This window comes from Tympanuchus pallidicinctus, unplaced genomic scaffold, assembly GCF_026119805.1.
Source record: "Tympanuchus pallidicinctus isolate F22 unplaced genomic scaffold, pur_lepc_1.0 scaffold30, whole genome shotgun sequence".
NCBI lineage: Eukaryota > Metazoa > Chordata > Aves > Galliformes > Phasianidae > Tympanuchus > Tympanuchus pallidicinctus.
Genome location: NW_026294748.1, coordinates 4,701,983 through 4,725,230, shown reverse-complemented (window position 1 = coordinate 4,725,230; position 23,248 = coordinate 4,701,983). Strand labels below are relative to the sequence as shown.

Below are 23,248 nucleotides of genomic sequence, written 5' to 3'. Positions count from 1 at the left end.
TATGCACTCACAGAGAGAGAAAAGATATATATAATGAAGCTACTCCTAAGGATACATACCTCCAAACTAGGAGCATCCTCGCCCCCAGTCCTGTCAGTCAGCAGTTCACCACAATAAGGTTCCTTCTCTCCTTTGTGCTGTGTGGTTCAGGCTGAAGGCAAACAGCTGCAGCTTTCCACTGTGTTCCCCTGCCTGCACCAGGCTCCCTGCAGGGCAGTCTGAACTCTTGTGACTGGTGTAGGACAGAGCTCAGGGCCAACCAGTGGTCTGTCTCACAGGAACACAAATGAGTTTGGTATCTCAGATTTGTCAGTCCAAGTCATGCACAGAACGAGACAGAACTGAGGGTGAGGATTACTTCTGCTCTTACACAATAGGTGCATTATTCCTCAAGTCAGGTGTGGTCACTCTTTTGGCTGCATGACCTAGGTGGAAATAATGTTGAGATAAGTGATTCTTTGGTAGCCGAGTGCTGCCAGAGATACTCAGTACAGTCTCAGTTAACTTCCAGAAGCCATTGGGAACTACTGTAGCTTTTCAGAAACAAACTGGAAGGGTTCTGGATGTCAGAAGTTCCAAAGGGGGTGCCTACTCCCATTGCATAAGCATAGCAAAAAGTCCTTATCCTTATAGAAAGGGACAGACTACAACTTCAGCCCAATCAAGTAGGAAGCCCCCTGGTTACACAGACACTCTGGATGAGGCGCCTCTATCTGAGGTTTTGTGCCCACTCCATAGCCAGACCAGGAGAAAGTTACAGGTGAGGTTCTTTGTACCAGAGTATATCCTTGCTTGTTACTAGATGACTCAACTGCTGATGACAAATGCTGCTTGCTTCTTTGTAGGTTTTTCTCTGAGACTGTCCTGTGTTCTGTTACATGTACAAAGGGTGTGCTTCCATTTTGTGCAACTGCGTTTAAAGGTATCACGACACCAGAATCCTATTGATTCCCTATTTGTCAGTATAGTTTTCCATGGAAAAGTAGCTGCTTTGTTCTGAGAGCACAAGTCAAAAAAGCCTGAAGCAAATACCAGAAGTAACTGGTGCCCAACAGAGAAACCAAAGAGAGCCACTCTGCTCGTAGGAAGGTCATATTTCATCTCTTGTGCTTATGAATCTGCTGTTTCCACCACTGTACTTGGCACTGCTGCCTCCTATTGTGAATGCTGCTGCAAATGCTAGGCACCCTCTACACTGTGTGTTTTCCTTTACTGCAAGATCTGCACAGCACTTTTGCAGTCAGATCTTCCCTGTGCATCCTGCAGAGCTGCTTTGTGCTGGGGCTCAGACAACTGACAGTGCAGGTGCCACCCAGGAGGTTTATCACGCGATGTGAAAGCAGCAGGATGAGGTATAGAGGCTCTTCCTCCACTGTCCTTACCTTTGGAACTCATAACAAGATGTTTTCTATTTTCTGTAGTGTAGAAATGGTTTGTGTTAGAGGTATTTCCAGTTCCTGCTGAGCTTGGAGGGCTGCTTCCTATTGCAGCTTTCTTGTTCTTCCGTGCCAAAGGCTGCTGGTCCTTAAATTAAATGATTAGCTTCTGTTTTTGGAAGTGAACGTGTTCTTCCCAGGTTGCCCACATCAATATCCTTGTTGTTCTTCCGCTCCTGCTTCACTAAGTAGAAAGGAAGGTCACATTAATGCAAGAACAGATTGTCCTGGGAGGAGGGGAGGCAGACAAATTGTCATCTTTTGAGGTGGAGAATGGATTAGAGCAGGTCTGCAATGCTGATCTAACCAGCAAGGTGTTTCATCCAGCTGATGCCTCATCCTGGAGAGTACAAGCAGCATCTTGGGAGAGCATGTATTACTTCTCACCTTTGGCAGACTGAACTCTGGGTGAGTTCATGCCTGATTTCCTGCTTTAGGGTGGGCCTGTTGATATTACATGCAGTCTCACCATACCCCACTAGAGGGATATAACCGAAAGAACATCAGTCTGTATGTTTGAAAGCAGGAGCTGGACCTGCAAAACAAACAAACAAACAAAAAAAAGCCCTACTGCATGTCACATCCCTCATCAGCAAAGTGAGGGAAATAAGAGGAATCAATGAAAAATCAAAGTTGTGTCTTCTTTTTTTTGGTTATAAGCAGCTAAGGTAATACCAGATCTTTTCCATAAGAAACAAGGAGGCAAGGCAGGTGAGCACAGGTTAGGTATACTTGTTTGTAGTAAAGCAAAGAGAGGTGATTCCAATGCACTGTGTGCATCTCTCTCAGTTCTTACTCATTTGCAGACTGTCAGGCAGACAGGACCTTAACTGACTTTGAATCTTGGGTGTGCCCAAGTGCACAGCTGTATTTCAAAATACGCAGTGCCTGAAACCTGGCATTCAAGCCTGTCCACTCTATTACACTTACAGTTTGGCAAACACTGCTGTTACTGATTCAGAGCTCACCAAAAGAGGCTGTGCTTTCACAAGCCATGGAAATCCTCAAGAAAGGCCTAGCAAATTGTAGAATCCTGGCAGCAAGCTTTCATCCTACGGTGTGTTTCTTAGCCATTTGCATGCTATGTCCCACAGCTGTCAGGTGGCTGGTAAACAAGAAATGACCCTCCTTAATTTTGAAAGTGTGTCTCAGAATTGTCTGTGGTGTGCTGGAGAGCTGCAGGTGGGCTTTCCTATTGCATGCTGGCTGCTTCCCTCCACATCCTTTGCTCGCTGCTCATGCCTATGCCTCCCACAGGATGGAGCTGGTCTCTTGTGCCAGCTATCATGAACTCAGGAAAGCTCTGTAATGAGCATTTGTATGGCTAAGTGCTAAAGCAGGTACAAGTGACTGGTATTACTGATGTGAGGGGCAAAGCTATTTCTGATCCCTGCCAAAGTTATGTTTTGGAAGCAGGACTCAGTTCACAGCTTCTGAAAGAAGCATTAGAGATCAAAGGGAATGTTCCCATCCAAATTAAACAGAAATCCCTCAAAAGCTTTCTGAAAAGTAGTTCTGCATCTCAGCTTGGCCTTTGTGACCCCATGTGGCCAACTGAGGGCAACTTGCTGCGCTTTTACAGGTCCCATTCTCCAAAGTCAGTAGCTATTCTCCTCGCATTACAGATGGAGAGATGAATCATGCTGAGACAACTTACAGGAAGAGCTGTCCTGTGGAAATCCTCAGTTGCACAGTACCCAATGTTCACCAGGAGATCACACTCCTTTGCTGGAGCCGGGGGCTGCCGGTTCAGCTGGAAACCGCAGTGCTTCTGGATGACGTTTTCCCCTCCTCCCACTGAATCAGCCTTCTATTTACCCACTGGAATGCAAAGTAACAGGACACCCTGTGAGTTTTATCTCTCTCCCGATCTTTTGTATCGCTGTCTAAGTTGCCAGACCGGATTGGAAGTTTTAGCTGCAGACATATATGGGGTGGTTTCAGGGTTGTCTGGCAGGAATCTGGGTGGGAGGGTGCTGTTGGTGAAATTTGAATTTGGGAGTCACACTGAGCACAGAATCCTTGAGACGCTGCAGCAAGGAAAACCCTTTGTCACTAGCTCTGAATCTAGCCCATCGCTGCTGTGCCCATGTGGATGGATGGTGCTTCTTTGTGGAGTTAGAATTACTGGGAACTGCCTCCACCAGAAGACGTTTCCCCTGCAGGCAGCCTGCCTTCGCTCCTTGTGTAAGCAGCTACCTTTTCCTCTTTTCCCTGCATGGCATTTCCAGGGCTGGGAGCTGACGTGAAAGAATTCTGTTCGGTCAGATGGTGTTTGCTCCTCCAGCAGCTAATCCCTGTCTCCTCTGGGACTCTCCTGGGGGTAGAGCTCGCTGTGGTTTAGCTCCTGGAATTGTGTACAGTTGTAACAAAGACAGACTTGTTTCTCAAAGTTTCGGTTGTACCTAAAGCAAGTAATCTCCTTCTTCCTAAAGGTATTTTAAACCTCAGCTTTCTGCTCTCATGCTGCTGTTGTGGCCATACAGATACAAAGAGAGGAGGCTAGGTGGAAGAGGTGACAGCCTTTATTGAATGAACTGCTGTAAGTGGGCAGAAATGGAGGCTTTGTTTGTTGCTGACTGCTACCATTGCAAGTGAGTAATTTGCTTGATCTTTCTGCTTTAATTACATCTTTCTTAATAGTGGAGATGGACTTGCTGAGTTCAGCATCCTTCAGTCAGACCAGAGAGACACGTGGCACGTCTGCTAGTGCAAAAGCACGTGGCATATGCTTATTGAGAGTGGTGCTTTGATGTTTTGGGTCTGTACAGTGGTCAGAAGGAGCAGGCCACCACCTACCGTGGCAACTTAGCCATTATTGCAACACAGCCACTGTGCTTGGGCAGCAAAGAAAAGGGAATCCTGTCATTTAGGGCTCTGAACTGACTGCCTTCCAGCTATGTAATATTTTATATTCAGCAATGGATTGCTTTCTTGTTTTCCCAGCCATGATTGTATCTTCTTTTTCAAAGAGCCAACTGGGCTAAAGAATTAGTTTGCAGAATGTCAGTGGCTTGAATGACAGGAAGCACTGAGCATTTGCAGCTCTGCGTGAGACCAAGAGCTGTGGATCTTTTCAAGAGACACCTTAGGTCTCAAAGAGTGAGACTGCCCTCATTAGCCACATCCCAGAGCACAGCATTTTCTTGGCACCTGCCTGGAGGAGACTAATTGATATGCAGAAGAGGAGGATAAATTTGCAGAAACAAAGAGCGGTAGTTCAGCTCGGAGTAGCTGCTTTGTACATACGCTGTTTTACTGGGGTATTAAATCAGATTGGAGCACTTGCAGTCAGCCAGGGAGGGAAAAGCTGTAAAACTGGAGTGCTGGGAAGGGCTGGGCATCGGGAGAGAGCTCAGAGCAGCTCCTGACATCAGCCAGCCAGGTAATTTCAGCAGTCTGACTAACAAAGCCACCTTTTGAAGGGGAATACCTTAATTCTGAAAATAGTTCCTGCCCTGTGGTACTCAGCAAGCAAAGGGATTCTAGTGCCTGATAAGGGAGCTGGGAAAGCAGTGGCAGAAGCACTTCTGCAGGAGCACAATAGTTAAGTTTTTCACCCGGAGAGAAAACAGCAGGATCAGAGAGCAGACATCATCCCTTTTTCCCCAGGGAGGCACCTGTGAAATGGACAGGAAGCTTGCACTCCGCAGGAGACATTTTAGAGCAAGGGCAAACAAAGGTAACGCAGCACGCGTCTCCCTGCGGCGCTGTGAATCAGCATGCAGCTTCTGTTACACCAAACCAGAGAGGTGGCAGGAGTGTGTGTTCAGGTATGGAAAAAGTCAGTTTCAGGGCTGGAGGCAGTTGTTTTAAAAGGAGGACCAGTTCAGACTCTGATTTTTGAGGGGTACGTTGTGTGGTGGCATAGGCTATGATGTGTAGCATGGAGAGGGAAGAGCTTTTTCAAGGAGGATGGTTTTGGTGTCTTTGATGCTGAGTGTAGGAAACCTTAGAAGTTAGTATCATTGGAGTCATCTTCCCAAGAAGAGGAAAGCAGTGGGGTAAAACTGTGTTAGGAATGCAGATTTTGGTACTGAAAACTTTCTTTTAGATCTGCATTACAACATCCTGAAAACGCAGATCTTTTCTTCTGATCTCTCCTTCTCATCTCTGGCAGTGCTGCTTAATATGAGGCTGTACAATCCCTGAGACACGTTGCCCAAATCTTGCAGTGTGGGATTTGGATATAGAGTGGTTTCTGCTGTGTTGTGTGTCATTTTGCATCTCTTTTCCTCTGGCTGGAGAATGACTAATTGAAGAGACCTTTAAAGGCCATCTGTGCTGATACTTGAGGGATCTAAATGGGGTACAGGAGGGACAGAAAGGCTGTAGTGCTGTGTGAGGGATCGGGGTTGGGGTATATGATGGACAGTGGTCCATGCTGCTGCCTGGAGGATCTGAGTGGGGATGCTGGGTGGAGCTGTGTTGCTATAGAAGGGATCTTTGTGGGGTGCATGTGGACAGAAGGGCTGTGCTGCTACCTCAGGAATGTGTGCGTGGGCTCTGAGGGGACAGAGGGGCTGAGCCTCTGCTTCAGGGACATGGGACAGAAGGGACAGCTGATGCTTCAAGGGTGTGAGTGCGAGTACAAGGAGTACAGAGGATCTGTATTGCCACTTCAGGGATCTGGGTGAGGGTTGTGGATGGACAGAGGAGCTTCTCTGCTTGAAGGAATCTGGGTGGGAGTGCTGGATGGACAGAGGGTCTGTGCTCTGCCCACGGGATCTGGGTTGGGTACATGGCAGGTACATGGCTTTGCTTCTACTTAAGGATGTGAGTGAAGGTCCTGGATGGACAGCGGGGCTGTGTTGTTACTTGGGGGATCTGGGTCAGGGTACGTGGTGGACAAGGAGACATGCTGCTGGTGGAAGTATCTGAACTGGGGTCCATCTGCTGGAGTCATCAGGGTTCGGGTACCAGATGCACAGAGGAACGGCTGCTATTTCAGGGATCTGAACGGGATGGTTGGACCGGATGACCTTGATGGTCTTTTCCAACCTCGGCGATTCTGTGATTCTGCGACTGGGGGCACAGATAAGGACACGCTGTGCTCGGGCAGCTCCCCGGGGTTCCCAGGGGACGGCTGTTGTCACCCTGCTGCCCGACGGGGAGCACAGAAAGAGCGGGCAACCCCAGCCTCCGGCTTCACCCCAACCGCGACCCGCTCTGCTCCCGGGCCGCTTCCTGCTTCCCGTACCGCACCTGCCGGAGGGCCGGGCCGGGGGAGGAGCCGCGGAGCGCCGCGCCATGGCGGCCTGAGCCGGCGGCGCTGGGCATGGAGCGCGGCCCCGGGGCGCCCGGCGGCGGCATGAAGTACACGGCACGGCTCCAGGTGAGCGTGAGCCCCGACCGCGGGAAGGGGGAACAGCGGAGGGCCGGAGATGCCCGCTGCTTCGTGATTCGCGGTGCTGAGGTTGAATGAGTGGCGGCCGATCGGGATTTCAGCTTGAATGCGCCGCGGTGCGGGGCTGGGTTCGGGGTGCCGAGCAGCGCTGCTCGCCCTAGCGAAGCGCTGTGGGGCTTTGCTCGTTAACCGGTGAGTTATCTGCGTGCTTAAGCCGCAGTCTCTGCTTTTTGGGGAAAGCGAAGGATCGATCGGGAGCAGCTCTGCGCCCAGAGCTCTGTTCAGTACCGCGAAGCTGCCCCAAAGCGGCTTTGGACTGATGGCGAGCTGCGCGTTTTCTCGCTGCTCTGCTTGTTGGGAGCCCGGCGAGGGCTGCTGGTTGTCATCTGATGGCGAGTTGCTGGAGCTCTTGAGGAGGAAGCTGGCCCACAGCAGGAGAAACTGGTCTCCCTGCTTCCAGCCCTGTGTGCAGCCCGGCACAGGGAGAGTCGTCTGCAGTGTTATGGGTGAGGTCCTGCGTCACCCTTGTGCCAAGTGCTGGTTGTCCTCCAGGAAAAAGGACGTTTGGGATCCTGACAGCCTGCTGCTGTGCTGGGATGGAGGTGATGGCCTCAGGTTGCGCCAGGGGAAGTGCGGGTTGGTATTAGGAACAACTTCTCCAGTGCGCTGTACAGGGGGTCACCGTGCCTGGGGGGGTTCAGAGCCGTGGGATGCGGCGCTGAGGGATGCGGGCAGTGGGGGTGGGCTGAGCTCGGGGATCTGAGAAGTCCTTTCCAACCTGAAGGACCGTACGGCAGCTGTGGGTTTCGTACGTCTTCACGTCGCGGCTGGATGCTCGAGCCACCTCTGCCACACTGCGGCTCAGCTGCCGGGATCAGGGATGTGCCATGTCCCTGCCTGGGGTCTGAGCACAAGAAGAGCTGACGTGCTCTGGGAGGTCTGTCCTTGCAGATGAACGCTTTGAGGAGTTTGTTTCTGGTCGTTCAACTGCTGTTGGGCTCGGTGGACCTGGAAATATGGCGGTGCAGCAGATGGGAGTGTTTTGCAATGGCTGTGCTTCCTGCTGTGAGATTTACAGCCCGTGGGTGCAGTGCATGGGGAAGCTAATCCTTGTCCTTAGAAAGGTGCAGAGCTTTTCTCTCAGGCAGTGCCAGTGGCTGCTGGGTGAGCTGCTGCTTGGGCCAGTTCTGCTGCTCTTCTTGCCAAAGGCACAGACGGATAAGGAAGGCACAGAAAGAGAGAGGCTGAGGTTGATCGAGAGTGCAGAGGACCTTTGCTCTGTAAACAAAAGATCACTGTAAAACTGTTGAGGGAACGGGGAGAGCGGTGTTGAGGGCCTGACTGGGGAATGTATGGCACCAAATGTTCTCACCTTGCTCGGGGAGAGCACGCCGTTTCCAGCCAAAGGCCGTGCAGACTCACCTTACCGAAGGTGTGCTGTGATATCTGGGCAATGAGCTCACACAGAGCAGAGAGCAGCTACTGCAGCAGCTGAGTAAGAGTGGATTTGCTGATACAAGGCTTTGCTTGGTCAAAGATTCTGGTATTTCCCCTGCTGTTGACCCCAAGTATCGAAATATCTTGGCCCAGGTCCACCTCAAGACTGGAAGAGCCAGTAAAGAGCGTGGGCGAAACGTGATGATGAGCTTAGAATGCTTCACCGAGGTCTGGAGCTGTTTGTTGTTGTTCAGACACTACTCTGCACCAGGCAAGTTCTAAATAAGCTACTTGCATCTGTGGCGTGCTTCCCTTCTGGGCCTTGGAAATCAGGGAGGAATTTCCAGGCTCACAGCTATATGTCAGGCCTCTGAGGCGACTTTAATTCCCACCTCTCCCCAGGGTTGACAGTCTTACGTGAAAAAAACCTGCTGCAACAGAAACACAAATAGATGTGGTCACTCCTATGAGCTGTGTGTTGCATGACAGAGCTGTGCTGATAAGGCTGATGCCAAGCCTGTGCTGTCCTGTGCAAACATTAACTTGGTTTCTTCTGTAATTAACCCAAGGGGATTCGGTTTCTCTGTGACTCAGGATGGTCACAAGATAATTGAATGCTATAAAGACCTGTGTTTGGAATTGGTGTGTGGCAGGTATCTTTCCCTGTTAAACTTGCCCTCTCTGCCTGGAAGTTGGACAGACTGGAGGATTCTGTCCCTTATTCCGTTCTTGGTTCAGATGCCATCGTTTTACAGTGCAATTACCCTTCATAAGGAACTACTGGAGGAAAATAAAACACTGATAAAGTTTCGACAGTGCTTTACTGCCAATCCCGGGGCAATGCAGTGTGGACATGCCTTAGTGAAACTTAGCTCTTATGTTTGCCATTTCCATGTCGTTCTTATCAAGAATTTGCATGAAAATTATCCTTCTAAGTTTTCTTTCTGGAGCAGTACTGAGGTTTTCAGCAGGTGTTGGTGCAGCAGTTGGTCTCAGGTTGGTGTAGCTGCACTTGAGCTACGTGGGTGAAGTGAGTTGCAGGCTGTGCACATGCTCCCAGTAGCTTTTAGGGTATTTTTTGATGTGAAACAAGTTGTTTCCTCATGTGCCAGCACCATAAAACTGCTTTTGTCTTTGAGTATCATCTGGAAAACCTTGGGTTTTGAAAGAACGAATTTCTGTGGTCTTTCTGCACAGCAGTGCACAAGCCTAATGTATGGTAAGCCCTTGGAAGGTCTGTGGGATCTGAACTGCCCCTGTGAAATGCCCATTTCTCTTCCTCTGCCAGGCCCAAGGAATGCAGTTGGTGACGAAACACCGCTTGAGCAGCAACTTCCCTTTCTGCACCCCCATCAAATCTCAGTCTTGAGAAAATAATTGTATTTTGAAGATCTGTAGTGAGAATAAGGTGTGGGATGTGATGGCGTCCTCGCTTTGCGCAGACACGCGAGGCTTTTGTACCCACTCCAGAAGGAGGAGCTTTGCTGCAGCGAAGCAGCTGGGTGTGATGCAGTGTGTGTTATTTGGAGGCAGGCAGTCTCCCTGTGCAACTGTGGGGCATCTGTGAGCCCACTCCTCTCCAAGGCCAGACTGTCCCAGGCAGTGAGCCTGCCCTGCTGCCTGCAGCCAGAGCTGGCTGATGAGGCGGCTGATGGCTGCCATCCTTCTCATTTCCAGTACTGCACGCTGCTCATGTGATAATTGTTATAGATTTTATTGAGCAGGTGTGGCTGGAAAAGGGGAGGTGAGAACTGCCTCTTGGATACACAGGCTGGGATCCGGAGAGTGTGATTACTTGGCAAGGGTCAGGTAATGGTCTGATGGCTCTCCTTCATCTCAGGCGACCTCCCCCAGGTCCTGTCTGACTTTGCACTGCATCTCTTGGCTGTGTGCATTGGTCAGGGAGCTGTAGTGCAGACCTGGAGCAGAGGGAAGGAAAGGGGCTGTGCAGAGCCACAGAGCTGCCAGCAGAGCTGGGTGATGCTGTTAGTCACATACCTGCTGTTCGCTTCTGTGCGGATCTGTAGCAGAGGAGATGGGGCTGGAATGTGGTAGCAGTCAAGGGAAGCAGTTGAATCCCATATCTGTGTTGTGCTGGGCAAACAAATTAACTGCTGGTGATAAGAGACAGGTGAAACTCATGGCCAAGAGCCCAGCAGTTGTGTGGGGCAGAGTCCAGTGAGGCAGATGTGGACACCAGGTCAGAGGACGTGCCTGGGAGGGGTGCAGAGCAGAGGGGGCTGTTGGTGTGTGGGCTGTGCTGGCACTGCCAGGCAAGCCTGAAATCAGCCAGTAAGGGTAATGAATCCCACATTGGCCAGCCCTCTGTAAACATCTTGCTGGGAAGAAGCACGTCCTGACCTTGCTGGGAGTCCCTGCTGCAGGAGAATCTCTGCTTTCCAGTAAATCATCTCCCATCCACAGACTGCTGTGGCAGTTCCCACCCTCCCTCTGTGCCTGCTGCATTTCCTGCTAACAGAATTAGTCACTTCTGCATCTTCTGGTTTGTCCAGTCAGGCCGATTACGGTTGCTGTCTAAAAATAAATTACGTAGCTGTTCTGCTGAGGAGTGGGAAGGTTTGCTTACATACTGGATGTCACTGGGAGCTGCATGCAGGAGATCTCGGAGCACAGCATGCATCTCTGTGCACACTCCTCTCCTGATCCTCCTCGCAGTCCGTGCTCCAGGAGAAACTGAGGTGTGGGAGAAGTGAGGCACCCTCTGAAAACAGGCGCTGAGTGCAGGAGTCCCAGTCCTTGGTTTGTTTTGCTGAGAAATCAAGGCTTTGCAGAGATGAGATGAGATGTTGAGGGTGGCACGGGATGCTGCGGTTCCCCACGCTGCAGCCCAGCAATCTGACCACTAAATGAACAGCTGAAGGCTCACCTGCTGCTTGGTTGAGGGCTTTTTGGTCTTCTTTTTTTGGGGCAGTTTGGGCTGTTGCTTGCTCTTCCACATCAGGAAAAGACTCGGATTATTAAACGCTGACTTCCCGACTCTTCACCATCCCCAAAGGATATTTTGAGGAGGCCCAGGCACGTGCTGCTGTGCAGGAAGCTCCTTCTTGTCACCTGGAGGCTTTTCAGAAGTAAGCTGCGGAGAAAGCATTCTTCCCTCTGTGCCCTGGTGGCTGCAGCTCAGGGTAAGCTGCTCCTGAGTGCCTGTCCTGCCTCCTCAGCTGTGACACACAACTTTCTGGCCCTTTCACTCGCTTGGCACGTGTCTTTCCTCCCAGGACACTGCAGGCACAGCACCAGTCGGAAACCTCTGTGCCTACCAGAGAGCCCTGCAGCCAGCAAGGGCTGAGCGAGGAGGAGCAAGAGGAAGTAACTGAACCTGTGACTAACGCGGGCAGAATATCAAGGAAGGTTTTCTGCTAAGGTTTAGAGAAGTCGTTTCCTTGTGAGGGCTGAGAGAGTCGGACCTCGGATCGCTTTGTGCTGGCGAGTGTCTCTTGGGGAATCATGAACAAGGTGAGAGCAGGACATGCGTTCACATCCTCTCTGATTTACATCTGAGATGCTGTTGTGGTGAAGGGAAGGTTTGATCCGTGTGAGGGAAATGCACGGCAACAGTCAGCTAAAGGAGATTGGAAAAATGGTCATCTTTCTCTTCATTTTACTGTGATCTTTTGGCTCTTTCTTGCTTTTGGTTCCATCTGGTTTCTGCCTGGCTGAGGGGCACTGAGCAGCAGTGGAGAGGAGCAGTTTTTCCCCGACAGGCAGGAGGGGCAGCAGCAAAGAGGATGTGCAGCACACTGAGTGTGGAGCAGTGGCTGAACTGTGCCATTTGGACACAGATGTGTCTGGTACTAAGGTCAAATGGGTGCTTTCTGTGCTGAGTGTGGGCAGGACAGATTACTCAGAGGTTGGGACAGAGCTTTGTCTGAAATCTTCTGGCATGGTCTGGTACATTCCATGGTGCTTGGGGAATGCTTCAGATCCTTTGTATCGACAAGGGACTTGTCAGGAATCACTGGTGCTTGCCCAACCTGCAGTATGCAACAGGTTTTCAAAGCATCTTCATGCATGTCAGAGGAGGCTGGGAAACAATTGTGAGGTGTGAGCATGGGCGAGGATGAGACCTTAGAAGAGAGGGTAGGGACAGAAACCTCTTTATCTCTGGACACTGGAAGCCCAGGAAAGCTGCTGCCAGGTGAACATCATTAAAGCCCTGGAGGTTGTTCTCTTGCCTTGGGCTCCTGCAGATGTTAGAAGTGAATTAAATACTTTCCTTTTGCTGACAACAGCAGCGTATTGGAAATTCTGGAGGCCAGGTTCCTGGGAAGGGTTGGCTCTGCAAGCAGTGGGGAAGGGGAGATGCTGGTGAGGTTTGTGGTTGGGTTCTTCCCTTTATGTGTCCTTTACGTGAACTGTGATGGAAGACTCCCGAGCAGAAGGTGTGGGGGATTTGTTTGCTTTGGGAACTGATGGTTTGAGTGTGCAAAGATGGTGCATCAGGCACAGAATCTTGATTTGATGGATGAGTTTCTTGACTTGAGGCGTATACTTGCAGTCAAGTTCTCTTTGTGTGTTTTCTCTTACAAAGTTTTGCATTTTCAAGTTCTGTGTGATGGTGGAAGCTAAGCCAGCAGCAGAGCAGTCGCAGTGGGATGATCCTTGTGGCCTTCTGAGCCTTTTCTTTCTGCTGGCAGTGGCTGGATGTTGATGACAGAAACAGTCTGACACCTCAGAGATGATGCGGTTCATTTTGATTTCTTTTTGCCAATAGTAAATAGCACAATTGAACGAAGGCTTCCTACCCCATGCTATCGTTTTTCCTGAGTTGTTGGAGTTTGTGACATTTGTCTTTGAGCAGTTGGTGATGTTTCTGAGCTCTGACACTGAGAGGGCAAGCAGTGTCTGACCCAGCATCCAGCTGGCTGGAGTGTTACCCCCTTCCAGAGCACAGCAATGCATTTGAAAGAGGCAGATTTGTGCTGGTCAGCATTTTGGGTTGTTGTGTCCTTGCTGTCAGCCGGAGCTGGAGGAGAGGACATGCTGAGCTTCCTCTGTGCACAGCTAGAGCTGCCCTCAGCTGCACAAGCTCTCCCCATGCTGGGGGCACGAGGCAAGCCCTCCCTTCAGAGGACATTTCCAAATTCCTGGTGCGTGCCCTGGCTCTCGGCTACGCCCTCCAGCTTTCATAAGGAGAGCTGAAGTCATCCCTCCTCCTCTCCGTGCGCTGAGTGGGCACACAGGGCGAGCTTGTCTCATCAGCATGGGGATGGGAGGTGGGTTTTCTCTCTCCAGTTTGCCCCAGCTGGAGGATGGAACGCACTGCTCTGACTCCCTGGCCGGGTGAAGCCTGGGCAGCTGCAGGTATGTGGGCAGGGCGAGGAGCTGGGGCAAGAAAGTGAAACTGCAGGCAGCAAGGGCTCACTGACACTGGTTCCTGGCCGTGCTTTCATCCTGTGCGTGCAGAGCAGATGCAGGGCTGCGTGCTGTGACAGAGCCCTTCCCCTCGATGGCCCAGCCCAGCGCAGGGCGGTGATGGCTGAGTGCTGTTGATGCCATTCTTCGCTCCTGGGTGAGACCTGCTGATGTCTGCCAGCACGTTTTGTCCCGAGAGGCGGGCTGGCTGCTGGCGGGGGGGAGGGGGGTTGTTTGGTGTTCATCCTTGTGTTTTATTGCTTCTGTAAGGCGTTTGTTCTGATTGAGAAGGAATGTAGGAGTGTTGTGTTGGCCCAGCAAAAGCACGGCGTGGTGTGATCGTTCAGGGAGGAAGTAGTTTGCCTTCTGTTTCGAGCACACAGCACTGCTGTGTCCTGTGGGGTGGCACACCTGTCTCATAGCTGGTGTTGTGGTGATTTTCTGTCTGCTTTTTCCACTCGCCTTGAGGTTCTGGGTTTGTGACCTGCCACAGCCTTGGGTGCCCCAGCGTTTGCTCCAACTGATCGGCTTGGGTTAGGCCCAGAAGGAAGCACCCACTTCCTTTTGGGGTGTGAGGAGGAGGCACATGTTAGCGCTGCTGTCTGTGCAAGATCCTGCTTGGGGGTGGCTGTGGGGCTGCTGGCCCTGAGGTGTGTGTCGTGCTCTCAGTGATGCCCGAAGGCTCTGCTCTGTGTCTGTAGGTGCCTGACTGCCTTGCAGTGTTGGATCTCTCCAAACCAAACCTGGGGAATGACCTTTCCATTGCTCTGCCCTCTCTTCCCGTACAGGACATGAACAACCTGGAGGAAGGGGTGGAGTTCCTCCCTGCCATGAACTCCAAGAAGATGGAGAAGCGTGGCCCGAAGCGAAGGGTAGTTGTGGCCATTCTGATCATTGCTTTTCTGCTCATCTCCCTTGTCACTGGCCTCCTGGTTTGGCACTTCAAATGTGAGTGTGATGTTAAGCTAACGTGGGGTGGTGGCATGCGCTGGGAACATAACCCTGCTGTTATGGATTTGGAAGAGCTTCATTACCAAGTGTTGCTCACCTGTGAGCTTCCTACAAAGCGCAGTAGCAGCCAGAGGCTCCAGAAAGCAGAGAGCCCTTTCTCCCCCATCACTGGAGATCAGCTGTGCCACAGTCCCTGCCCTGACTGCCTTTCCCTGTGAAATGTTGCCTTCCAGACAGGAACGCTCCTGTGCGGAAAGTCTTCAACGGCCACCTGCGAATTCTGAACTGGGAATTCATCGATGCCTATGAGGACTCCAGTTCTCCAGACTTCATCATGCTGGCTAAGAAGGTGAAGAGCACGGTAAGCATTTTCTTGGATCCCTACTGCTGAGTTTTTATTTCTGTTCTGTGGCCATAGAGATCCTACTTGGAGCTTGGAGCTTTCTCACTTCTCTCAACTCTTCCTGCTCATCACGAGTCGTGTGACTCACTTTTAAATGGATCTTGGTATCACAGCTCCAGCCCGTTGCCACGCTGTCTGCCTGCCCTGTGGCCCAGTGTGCCATGTGGGGTTGCCTAGGCAAATCCCAGGGCTGGCAGGTTACCCAGGTCTGGCATGTAGGGTCAGAGAGAAAAAGCTCTACAGCTGAGCAAGCTTGGGGGCTGGGGCTGAGGCAGGAGCTGGCTGCAGGAATCTGGACACTTGTCTCCTTCTTTCAGCTCTCCTTCTTCCACTCTTTGGCCCCTGCAGATTCCTGCACTCCTGGGATGCTGGGTATGTGTCCTGATTTTCCTCCAGAGGCTTGAAGCTCTGTCTGTCATTGTCCTTTCCGCTCTCCTCACTTAAAGATGTGCTGATCATTCTTCTTTAAACTGCTTTTAGGTAGAAGATATCTACAGGAGTCATCCAGATATTGGTCCTTACCATAAGGAGACAGTAATCACTGCGTTCAGGTGAGTGTTAGGAGATGCTATCTGAGCTGAGATTGGGAGTGTAGGAAAGCAGTTCTGGGGTGTCACGTTGGCCATAAGACCCTCTTTGCTGGGCTGCTGTTGTTGGAGGCACCTCAGTAGTCACCCCAAGTGAGGTGGTAAAGGTTGGGCAGTGAAAAGCAACCTCACAAGCATTGTGCTGAGCCAGAGTATTGCTTTCTTCAATCTGTCTCATCATGTGCTGAGGGAGATGTCTTGGGAGAATTGGATGTGGTGCAGTAAGCCCTATAAGACACAGCAGCTGGTGTCTGGCAGCCTGGAAAGGGTCTTCACGGACTGACCGGGGCCTTTGCTGGACTTCAGTTTGCTCAGCTTGTTATTGAGGCTGTCCCTTTCCTGTGGTCATCCTCCAACAACAGCTTATCATTTGACTGGCCCCCTCTCTTTTGATACGTCAGCCTTCCCATGTGTGTCCTTGCTGTCCTCGCCCTCACCCCATAATCCCCCTCCCTCACAGCGAAGGCAGTGTCATTGCCTACTACATGTCAGAGTTCATCGTCCCCAAGTACTGCGAGGAGAAGCTTGACAGCGCCATGGCAGACAGGCAGAATTTGGTGCAGAGGCTGAACCCACGGCTGCGAAACCCCATGCTGAGGGTGGAGTCGGTCATCGCTTTCCGTGAGTGCTGTGTTACTGTGTGGGACTGGGGAGGAAGGGAGGCTCTGGTGTTTCACTGGAGCACTTAGCTGCCAGTTGTACCCCTCCTTCGGGTGCCCTTGGCTGCAGGGGCTGCTTGCAGAGTAAGCACGAGCCACAGCAGTGCAAACCCTCTTCAGCTTTGTGTGAAGAGACTTTTCACAGCTCAAAGGGTGACAGCACCTCTGTTTCTTCCTGCAGCTGCCGACCCCAGCATCGCTCAGAGTCCTCGGGACAGTAAGTACAGTTCTTCAGTCTCAGTGTAATAGCCTCTGTGCATCCCCAGGTGTCTGCAGGGTGACAGTTTCCCTTTTGGGGTGAGGAAGGGCCTGAGGGGAGGTGCTTTGCCTGAGGCAGATCTCCGTGTGCTGCTTGGAGCCGGTCTGGGGTTGGCCAAACTTGCTGTTATCCAGCAGTGGTGGGTGGCCTGGTCTGTCCTTTGCAGTGCCTTTCTGCAGGAAGGCAAAACTCCAACACGTCTGCCGTCCTCTGTATACCCTGCACCCACGAGAAAGATCTCTCCTCCTCATTTGCCCTGATAACTCTTTGCTGTTCTCCTGGGCAGATAGTTGCCTTTTCACCCTCCACGCCAAGGAAGGGGAGATCACCAGTTTCACCACGCCAGGGTTCCCCCACAGCCCGTACCCCAACAATGCACGCTGCTACTGGACACTGAGGGCAGATGCCAACTCCATCATCAGCCTGACCTTCAAGACACTGGACTTGGAGCAGTGCACAGACAGCAGTGACTACATCAAGGTGTATAACTCTCTGAGCCCTGTGGAGCCCCATGCTTTGGTGAGGTGAGTGTCCCCAGGGTTTGGTGTTCCTTCTCCATAGGGTGGGGAGAGGGGTTCGTGTTGGCTCTGTGTTGGCTCTGTGTGTGGCACTGAGTCCTTGTGGGAGCTGACAGGCTGATCCTGAGCTGCACAGAAGTCCTGGTGGTGGAGCTCTTGTCCCTGCTCAGAGCTGATCTGTGCTACTTGAGGCTCACTGTGCAGCTCCCTAACAGATTCTGTTCCTTCCTTTGTAGGCTCTGTGGGAACTATGCTCCTTCGTACAACCTGACCTTCCTGTCCTCCCAGAACGTTATGCTCGTCACATTGATTACCAACAAGGAGGGGAGATTCCCTGGCTTCAAGGCTGAATTCTTCCAGCTCCCAAAGATGAAAGGTAAGCATAGACCTTGGTCCAGTTTTCCCCTCCTCTCCCTACCACCAGCAGCTGAAAAGGGAAGTGCACCTGTGGCTGTGGTCAGTTTGCCAGCCATTTTTCCAGGGCTGGGAGATGTGGAAGCAAGGTCCCATCTTAGCTCTTTGAGCTTGTCTTGCCTGCAGCTCTCGGCTGCTGTGATGATGTCCCCTGAGGAGGGGAAAATAAGAATTAGGACTGGCATGCAGATGGGTGTATGCAGGAAGTTGGTTTCCTGAGTGCTTTTGAAGCCTTGGAGCAGGAGCTGCTTTCTGCCAGAGATTAACTTAAATGTGTTAAGGTCTGGTGCATTTCTCTCCTTTCCTGCCTCAGCCACTTATGTCTTGGGAAAGCCACATCTCTTTGAATCTCTAATCTGCTTTCATCTTCCTGCTTCTCTTCCAGCGTGTGGTGGGACTCTAAGAGGAGAGAGTGGCACTTTCACCACTCCCTATTACCCAGCACACTACCCACCAGCCACGGACTGTGTCTGGAACATAGAGGTAAGACACATTCTCCTCTTAGCCTTAAATATTGTGTCAAATGAACCTGCCTATATGGGACAGAGTGCAAGTGAGTTTACAGAAGGCACTGCCTAGAGGCTTAGAGTCTGAGATGGCTTGAAGAGGTTTTAGGACTAAAGTCAAAGGCAGAAGAGGCTGAGGGAAGTCTGGACCTTGTGTGACACTTATTGTAGCCCCCAGTAGCTGTAGCTTTGCACAGTGCACTTGATCTGGGCTTTGGGACAGAGCTGTCTCTTGCTGGTAAAACTGCTGGCAGGGTCTATCTTTTGCTCTGGGGGGGTGGATACAGTTGACAAAGGCCAGCCCTCAGCCTTCTTCTGTGTGCTGCTTTAATGTGAGCTCCTAGGGTCAGCAAGCTGAGTGGCTGTCTGAATGACAAGGTGAGCAGTAGTGGCTTTTTGGGAAGGTTTTTCTTCTTCTGCTTGACTTCTTTCCTTTCTCAGTTATCTCTCCTTATCTCAAACATTTTCCCATGTAACTCATTCCTGTATCTATTGCTTCAGAAAAGCAGCATGCCTCTGACTCTTTCCTTTTGCAGGTTCCCTCTAAAAAGAACGTGAAGGTGCGTTTCAATATGTTCTTTGTGCTGGAGCCCGGGGTCCCAGTCAGCTCCTGCACCAAGGACTATGTGCAGGTCAACAACACAAGGTAGGTTTTGGGCAGCCTGTCTGACTGTGGCTCTGGCCCTTCAAGTAAGGAGGGGCTGTGTTCAGTTCTATGGCATTCTGTGCTTTCCTTAAACTTGCTGTGGGAGCAAGGTGCTGTGCAATTTGGGTTGAGGCAAGGTAGTGCTGGGGTCTGGCCTCACAGCTCAATGGCCAGTGGTGAAAGCAGATCCACGCTCCCTGTTCTGAACATCAGACAAAGGGTTTGTTGCATGCTGCAGCTGAAAAAAACCCAAAGATGGGCCGTGGAGCGTCACATTCCATGCATTTTGTGCAGAAAGGCAGGTCCATGAGGAAACAGCTGGTGTGATTTTGCTTGGATGAGTATTTCCCCATTGTTAGGCTGACTGCATCCCCTTCTCTGATGCATTTACTTTTAAATTTACTGTTAACTCTTACACAACCTAATGGAAGCTGGACTGAAAACACAGTGTGGGACTGCATAGGGGAAGCAAGCAGTGTTGTTTCACAACATTTTGGGCAAGGGGGCTGACCCTTTGAGGAGAGAGGGTTTCAAAATCAGAATCTGTATCTCTGTTCCTGGCTAGCTCCTGTTGTTCTTCCTTGTGAAGCAATTTCCTACTGACCCATCATGGGAAGAGATCCTGGGGCTTTAGAGGCTGCTCTGGATGGATTTGAGATCAGAGAGACAGTGATCAGCTTCAAATCAGGGATCTGGGTGAACTTGTGCCTGATTGTCATCAAGGCCACAGTTTGGTGTTGCTTGCAGCTGGCTCCAACCTTCTGCCAGCTACAACAAAATCCACCACTTGTGTGCAGGCACTGAGATCCAGCAACTCGTGCTCGATTCTGACCTGCTCTGTTTTCTGCCTCCTTGGCTGTCTGCCCACCTGAAGTGACCCTGTGTGGCGATGGGGAAATCAGGGATGTAAGAAGGGCTCCTCACTGTTGATCTGTCACACTCCCTTGGTGTTCATTTTCTCATTTACCCATCAGGTACTGCGGGGAACGTTCCCAGTTTGTGGTGGCCAGCAGCACCAACAAGATAGCAGTGTATTTCCACTCAGACCGTTCCTACACAGACACTGGTTTCTCTGCAGAATACCTGTCCTACGACTCCAGCGACCGTGAGTTGAAGCCTGGAGGCCATGGGTGGGAACTGGAGGTGTTCTGCAGGATAAATGACCGGGGGCTCTCCCTGTTCTACACTTCTTCTGTCTTCCTGTAAATCAGGAAGCATGCTTTTCTGGGGATAGGAGCACGTCTTGTTTTCCTGCTGATCTCCTTGTAGTCCTCTGTTCTGAGGGAAAGCTTTTTTTTACGTTGGATGCTGCAAGGAGGAAGCTCAGAGCACTGGGAAGTACCACGGGGGGGGCAGCTGCAGGGCTCACATGTTGTTTTGCTTCTCCTCCCTCCCAGCCTGCCCTGGCAAGTTTGCCTGCAACACCGGGCGCTGCATTGAGAAAAGCATGCGCTGCGACGGCTGGTTGGACTGCGTGGATGGCAGTGATGAGCGGTCCTGCAGTAAGTGCCTGCCTGCCTGCCTGCCTGCCTGCCTGCTTGAGGGTGCTGTGCTGGGTTTGTTCTGGCAGTGAGCCTCAGTTCGGTTACAGAACTGGGCAGGAGTTGCAGAGTACCTGTGGAACACCCGTGTGATGCATGGATGTTGTTCCTGTATGCAGGAGTTTCTCCTCTTGCATTCACAGCGCTATCTAATATGTGTTATTGTTCCTGTTGTTTGAAGTTAATTAGGGAGGAGGGGATTCCCTGGTTTGGGATCTTGTCCTGAGGCTTGGGGCTGTTTTCTGAAGGAGAAATGTGCTGCTGGCACATGCTGTTTTCTGATGTGCTTGCTTCTGTGTGCTTGAGTTCCCACTTGGGAACCACCCAGATTTTCCTGTGGTGCCATGCATGTTGCTGGTGACCCCATGGGTAAATTGCAGGTCTCTCCCCTGATTTCTCTCTGTTCTTTCTCAGCCTGTACCGACCAGCAGTTCAAGTGCCAGAATGGCTGGTGCAAGCCCAAATTCTGGCTCTGTGACAACGTGAACGACTGCGGTGACAACAGCGATGAGTTGCAGTGCAGTGAGTAACTTGTGCTGTGGGCAGGATGGGCTGAGGGCTTGAAAAAGGTGAAGGGGTGAAAATGGTGGAAGCACCGGTGTTTGTAGCTGCAGAGGTTTTACCTATGTTGGAGGAGAGGGAGATGGATGCAGCCATGCAGATTTTCTGGGACCGTGTGTGCTTTGCTGTTTCTCAGGAGCTGCTCTCTCCTCAGGTTGTGCAAACGACAGCTTCAAGTGCAGCAATGGGAAGTGCATCCTCAGCACACAGAAGTGTGATGGCAAGGACGACTGCGGAGATGGGAGCGACGAGGGCACCTGCAGCAAAGGCAAGGATGGGCTGTGGTGGGGACCTCCCTTGAAATGCAGCCTCTTATGGATGTTCTTGTGGCTGGGCAGCCTGGAGAGCATTTCTGCCCGCAGAGACAAAGTCCTGGGGTGGGCAGAAGTGGGGAGGGGCTCCTGATCAGCACAATTTCCCCAGTGCTGGGACTAAACATTAAACATTAGGAAGTATTACTTTTCAGAAAGGGTGGTCAGGCACTGCAATGGATGCCCAGGGAGGTGGTGGAGTCACTGACCCTGGGGGTGTTCAAGGAAGGACTGGATGCTGTGTTGAGGGACATGGTTTAGTGGGAGCTATTGGGAATAGGTGAACGGTTGGACTGGGTGATCTTTTAGGTCTTTTCCAACCTTGGTGATTCTATGATTCTATGATTCTATGATTCTGTGATTCTAAACCTTCTCCTTTGACCTTCCTGCAGCAGCCCAGTCAACAGTTGCCTGCAAAGAGTACACATACAAGTGTCGCAATGGACTCTGCATCAGCAAGCAGAACCCAGAGTGTGATGGGCAGAATGACTGTGAAGACAATTCTGATGAGGACAACTGCAGTGAGTACCCAGCAAAGGGAATACGTGGGGTTCTGGGCTGGGCCACTTAAACCAATGTGTGGTAGAGAGAACCCCCGGGCAACAGCTTGAATCTGGAAACAGCTCTGTTCTTTAGCAGTGTGCTGAGTGCCTGCATTGTCCAAGATGTTTCCAGAGGGTTTACAAAGAGAATGCAGGGGTTTGTCTGCATGTTTACTGATTTGGCCAGTGAGTGTAGCAGATTTGTTTTTATGCTGACAGCTGATAGCGTCAGCCATCCCTGGTGTAGGAGGGAGCACTTGTGCTGTTCTGGAGAAAGGAAAAGGGGGTGGTGGGAGTATCTAAGTGTCTCTTCTCCTTCCTCATCCCAGACTGCGGGACCCGCTCCTACGTTAGGAAATCACGGATTGTTGGTGGGCAGAACTCAGATGTGGGAGAGTGGCCGTGGCAGGTCAGCCTCCATGCCAAGAGCCAGGGCCACGTCTGCGGAGCCTCGCTCATCTCAGAGAGCTGGCTGGTGTCAGCAGCACATTGCTTCCTGCAGATTCAAGGCATCAGGTAGGTGGGAGCTTCTGCCAGGGACACTTTGTGCAACAGATCTGAGGGCTGCCTGGTGTAGCACTGTCACAGATGGATGGATCTGGGGGAGAATCTTGTAGTGAAGTGGAAGCAGACAGTTGGAGGACACTGTTTACTTGTTGAGGTGTCACATGAGTTCCACTTTGTGTTTGCAGGCACTGCGGTGATTGATAGGTGGTGGGATTTGGGCTGACAGGTCACCCAAAGTGTCACTTCCCTTTTCAGCCACTTGCTTCTCTGAATAAGCAGAAAGATTTGTAGGTTTTGAAGACAGCAGGCACAGTTTGTGAGCTGGGATGTCTGCTGGCTCTGCACAGCAGGACCTCACACCTGTACTCTGTGACTCCTGCAGGTACTCAGATGCCAGCCTGTGGACAGCCTACCTGGGCCTGACCAACCAGAGCAAACGCAACGATGCCAACGTGCAAATGAGGCAAATCAAGCGCATCATCTCCCACCCCTACTTCAATGACTACACCTACGACTACGATATTGCTGTCCTGGAGCTGCAGAGCCCTGTCACCTTCTCCTCTGTCGTCCAGCCCATCTGCCTGCCCGATTCCACACACAACTTCCCCGTGGGCAAGGACCTGTGGGTGACCGGATGGGGAGCGACTGTGGAAGGAGGTGAGCACTGAAGTGACTTTGTTTGCTGGGAGACCAGAATCAGATGTGATTCTCTTGGGAGTGCACACAGTTAAGGTCTCAGAGCTCAAGGGAAAACTGCACTGGGAAAAGACAGTTGTTGCAGTGGGGACTTAGCTGATAATTAATTGGTCACTTGTTAGGAGCCGGAGGCACGAATGAAGCGTACAGGTACAAGACTGTACAGGGGTGGGGGCTGCTGCTAACTGGACTTTGTGCTTACGCTGCTTCTGGTCCTTGCAGGCAGTGGATCCACCATCTTGCAGAAGGCAGAAATCCGGGTTATTAATCAGACTATCTGCAACCAGCTGCTGACCGACCAGCTGACGCAGCGCATGATGTGTGTGGGGGTCCTGACGGGCGGCGTGGACGCGTGCCAGGTAGGCGAGCGCTCCGCTGCACTGCTGATAGCAGGGCCAGCTCTTTGCTCAGCACTTTTGATTCTGGCACACTGACTCCCATTTCCACACTCAATAATACACTGCACGTCCAATGTGGACCCTTCTGGGTTCGCACGGACGAACTAGAATGCATGGCAGCAGCAAATTGTGTTTATTGGTGCTGTGGTCTCATAA

General features: G+C 51.5%; 1 protein-coding gene across 6 annotated transcripts in view; it reads left to right on the top strand.

Annotated features, from left to right (window-relative positions):
• Window positions 1-23,248, top strand: part of ST14 (ST14 transmembrane serine protease matriptase) — a 30,502-nt gene that overhangs the window by 5,774 nt on the left and 1,480 nt on the right. The window contains exons 2-19 of one of the 6 annotated variants that reach the window (XM_052697539.1): window positions 3,062-3,284; window positions 14,382-14,541; window positions 14,778-14,905; window positions 15,428-15,498; window positions 15,995-16,155; window positions 16,375-16,410; window positions 16,739-16,976; window positions 17,207-17,346; window positions 17,770-17,867; window positions 18,427-18,536; window positions 19,511-19,641; window positions 19,934-20,038; window positions 20,492-20,599; window positions 20,793-20,906; window positions 21,342-21,470; window positions 21,821-22,007; window positions 22,381-22,655; window positions 22,917-23,053. In XM_052697539.1, coding sequence (XP_052553499.1) covers window positions 14,385-14,541; window positions 14,778-14,905; window positions 15,428-15,498; window positions 15,995-16,155; window positions 16,375-16,410; window positions 16,739-16,976; window positions 17,207-17,346; window positions 17,770-17,867; window positions 18,427-18,536; window positions 19,511-19,641; window positions 19,934-20,038; window positions 20,492-20,599; window positions 20,793-20,906; window positions 21,342-21,470; window positions 21,821-22,007; window positions 22,381-22,655; window positions 22,917-23,053 — 2,325 coding nt within the window. In that variant the 5' untranslated portion in view covers window positions 3,062-3,284; window positions 14,382-14,384. Of the gene's footprint in view, window positions 1-3,061; window positions 3,285-4,010; window positions 4,031-6,640; window positions 6,772-11,474; window positions 11,695-13,729; window positions 13,751-14,381; window positions 14,542-14,777; window positions 14,906-15,427; window positions 15,499-15,994; window positions 16,156-16,374; window positions 16,411-16,738; window positions 16,977-17,206; window positions 17,347-17,769; window positions 17,868-18,426; window positions 18,537-19,510; window positions 19,642-19,933; window positions 20,039-20,491; window positions 20,600-20,792; window positions 20,907-21,341; window positions 21,471-21,820; window positions 22,008-22,380; window positions 22,656-22,916; window positions 23,054-23,248 lie in introns of those variants that run through there. The other 5 variants (XM_052697541.1, XM_052697537.1, XM_052697536.1 and 2 more) reach the window with 5 other exon arrangements.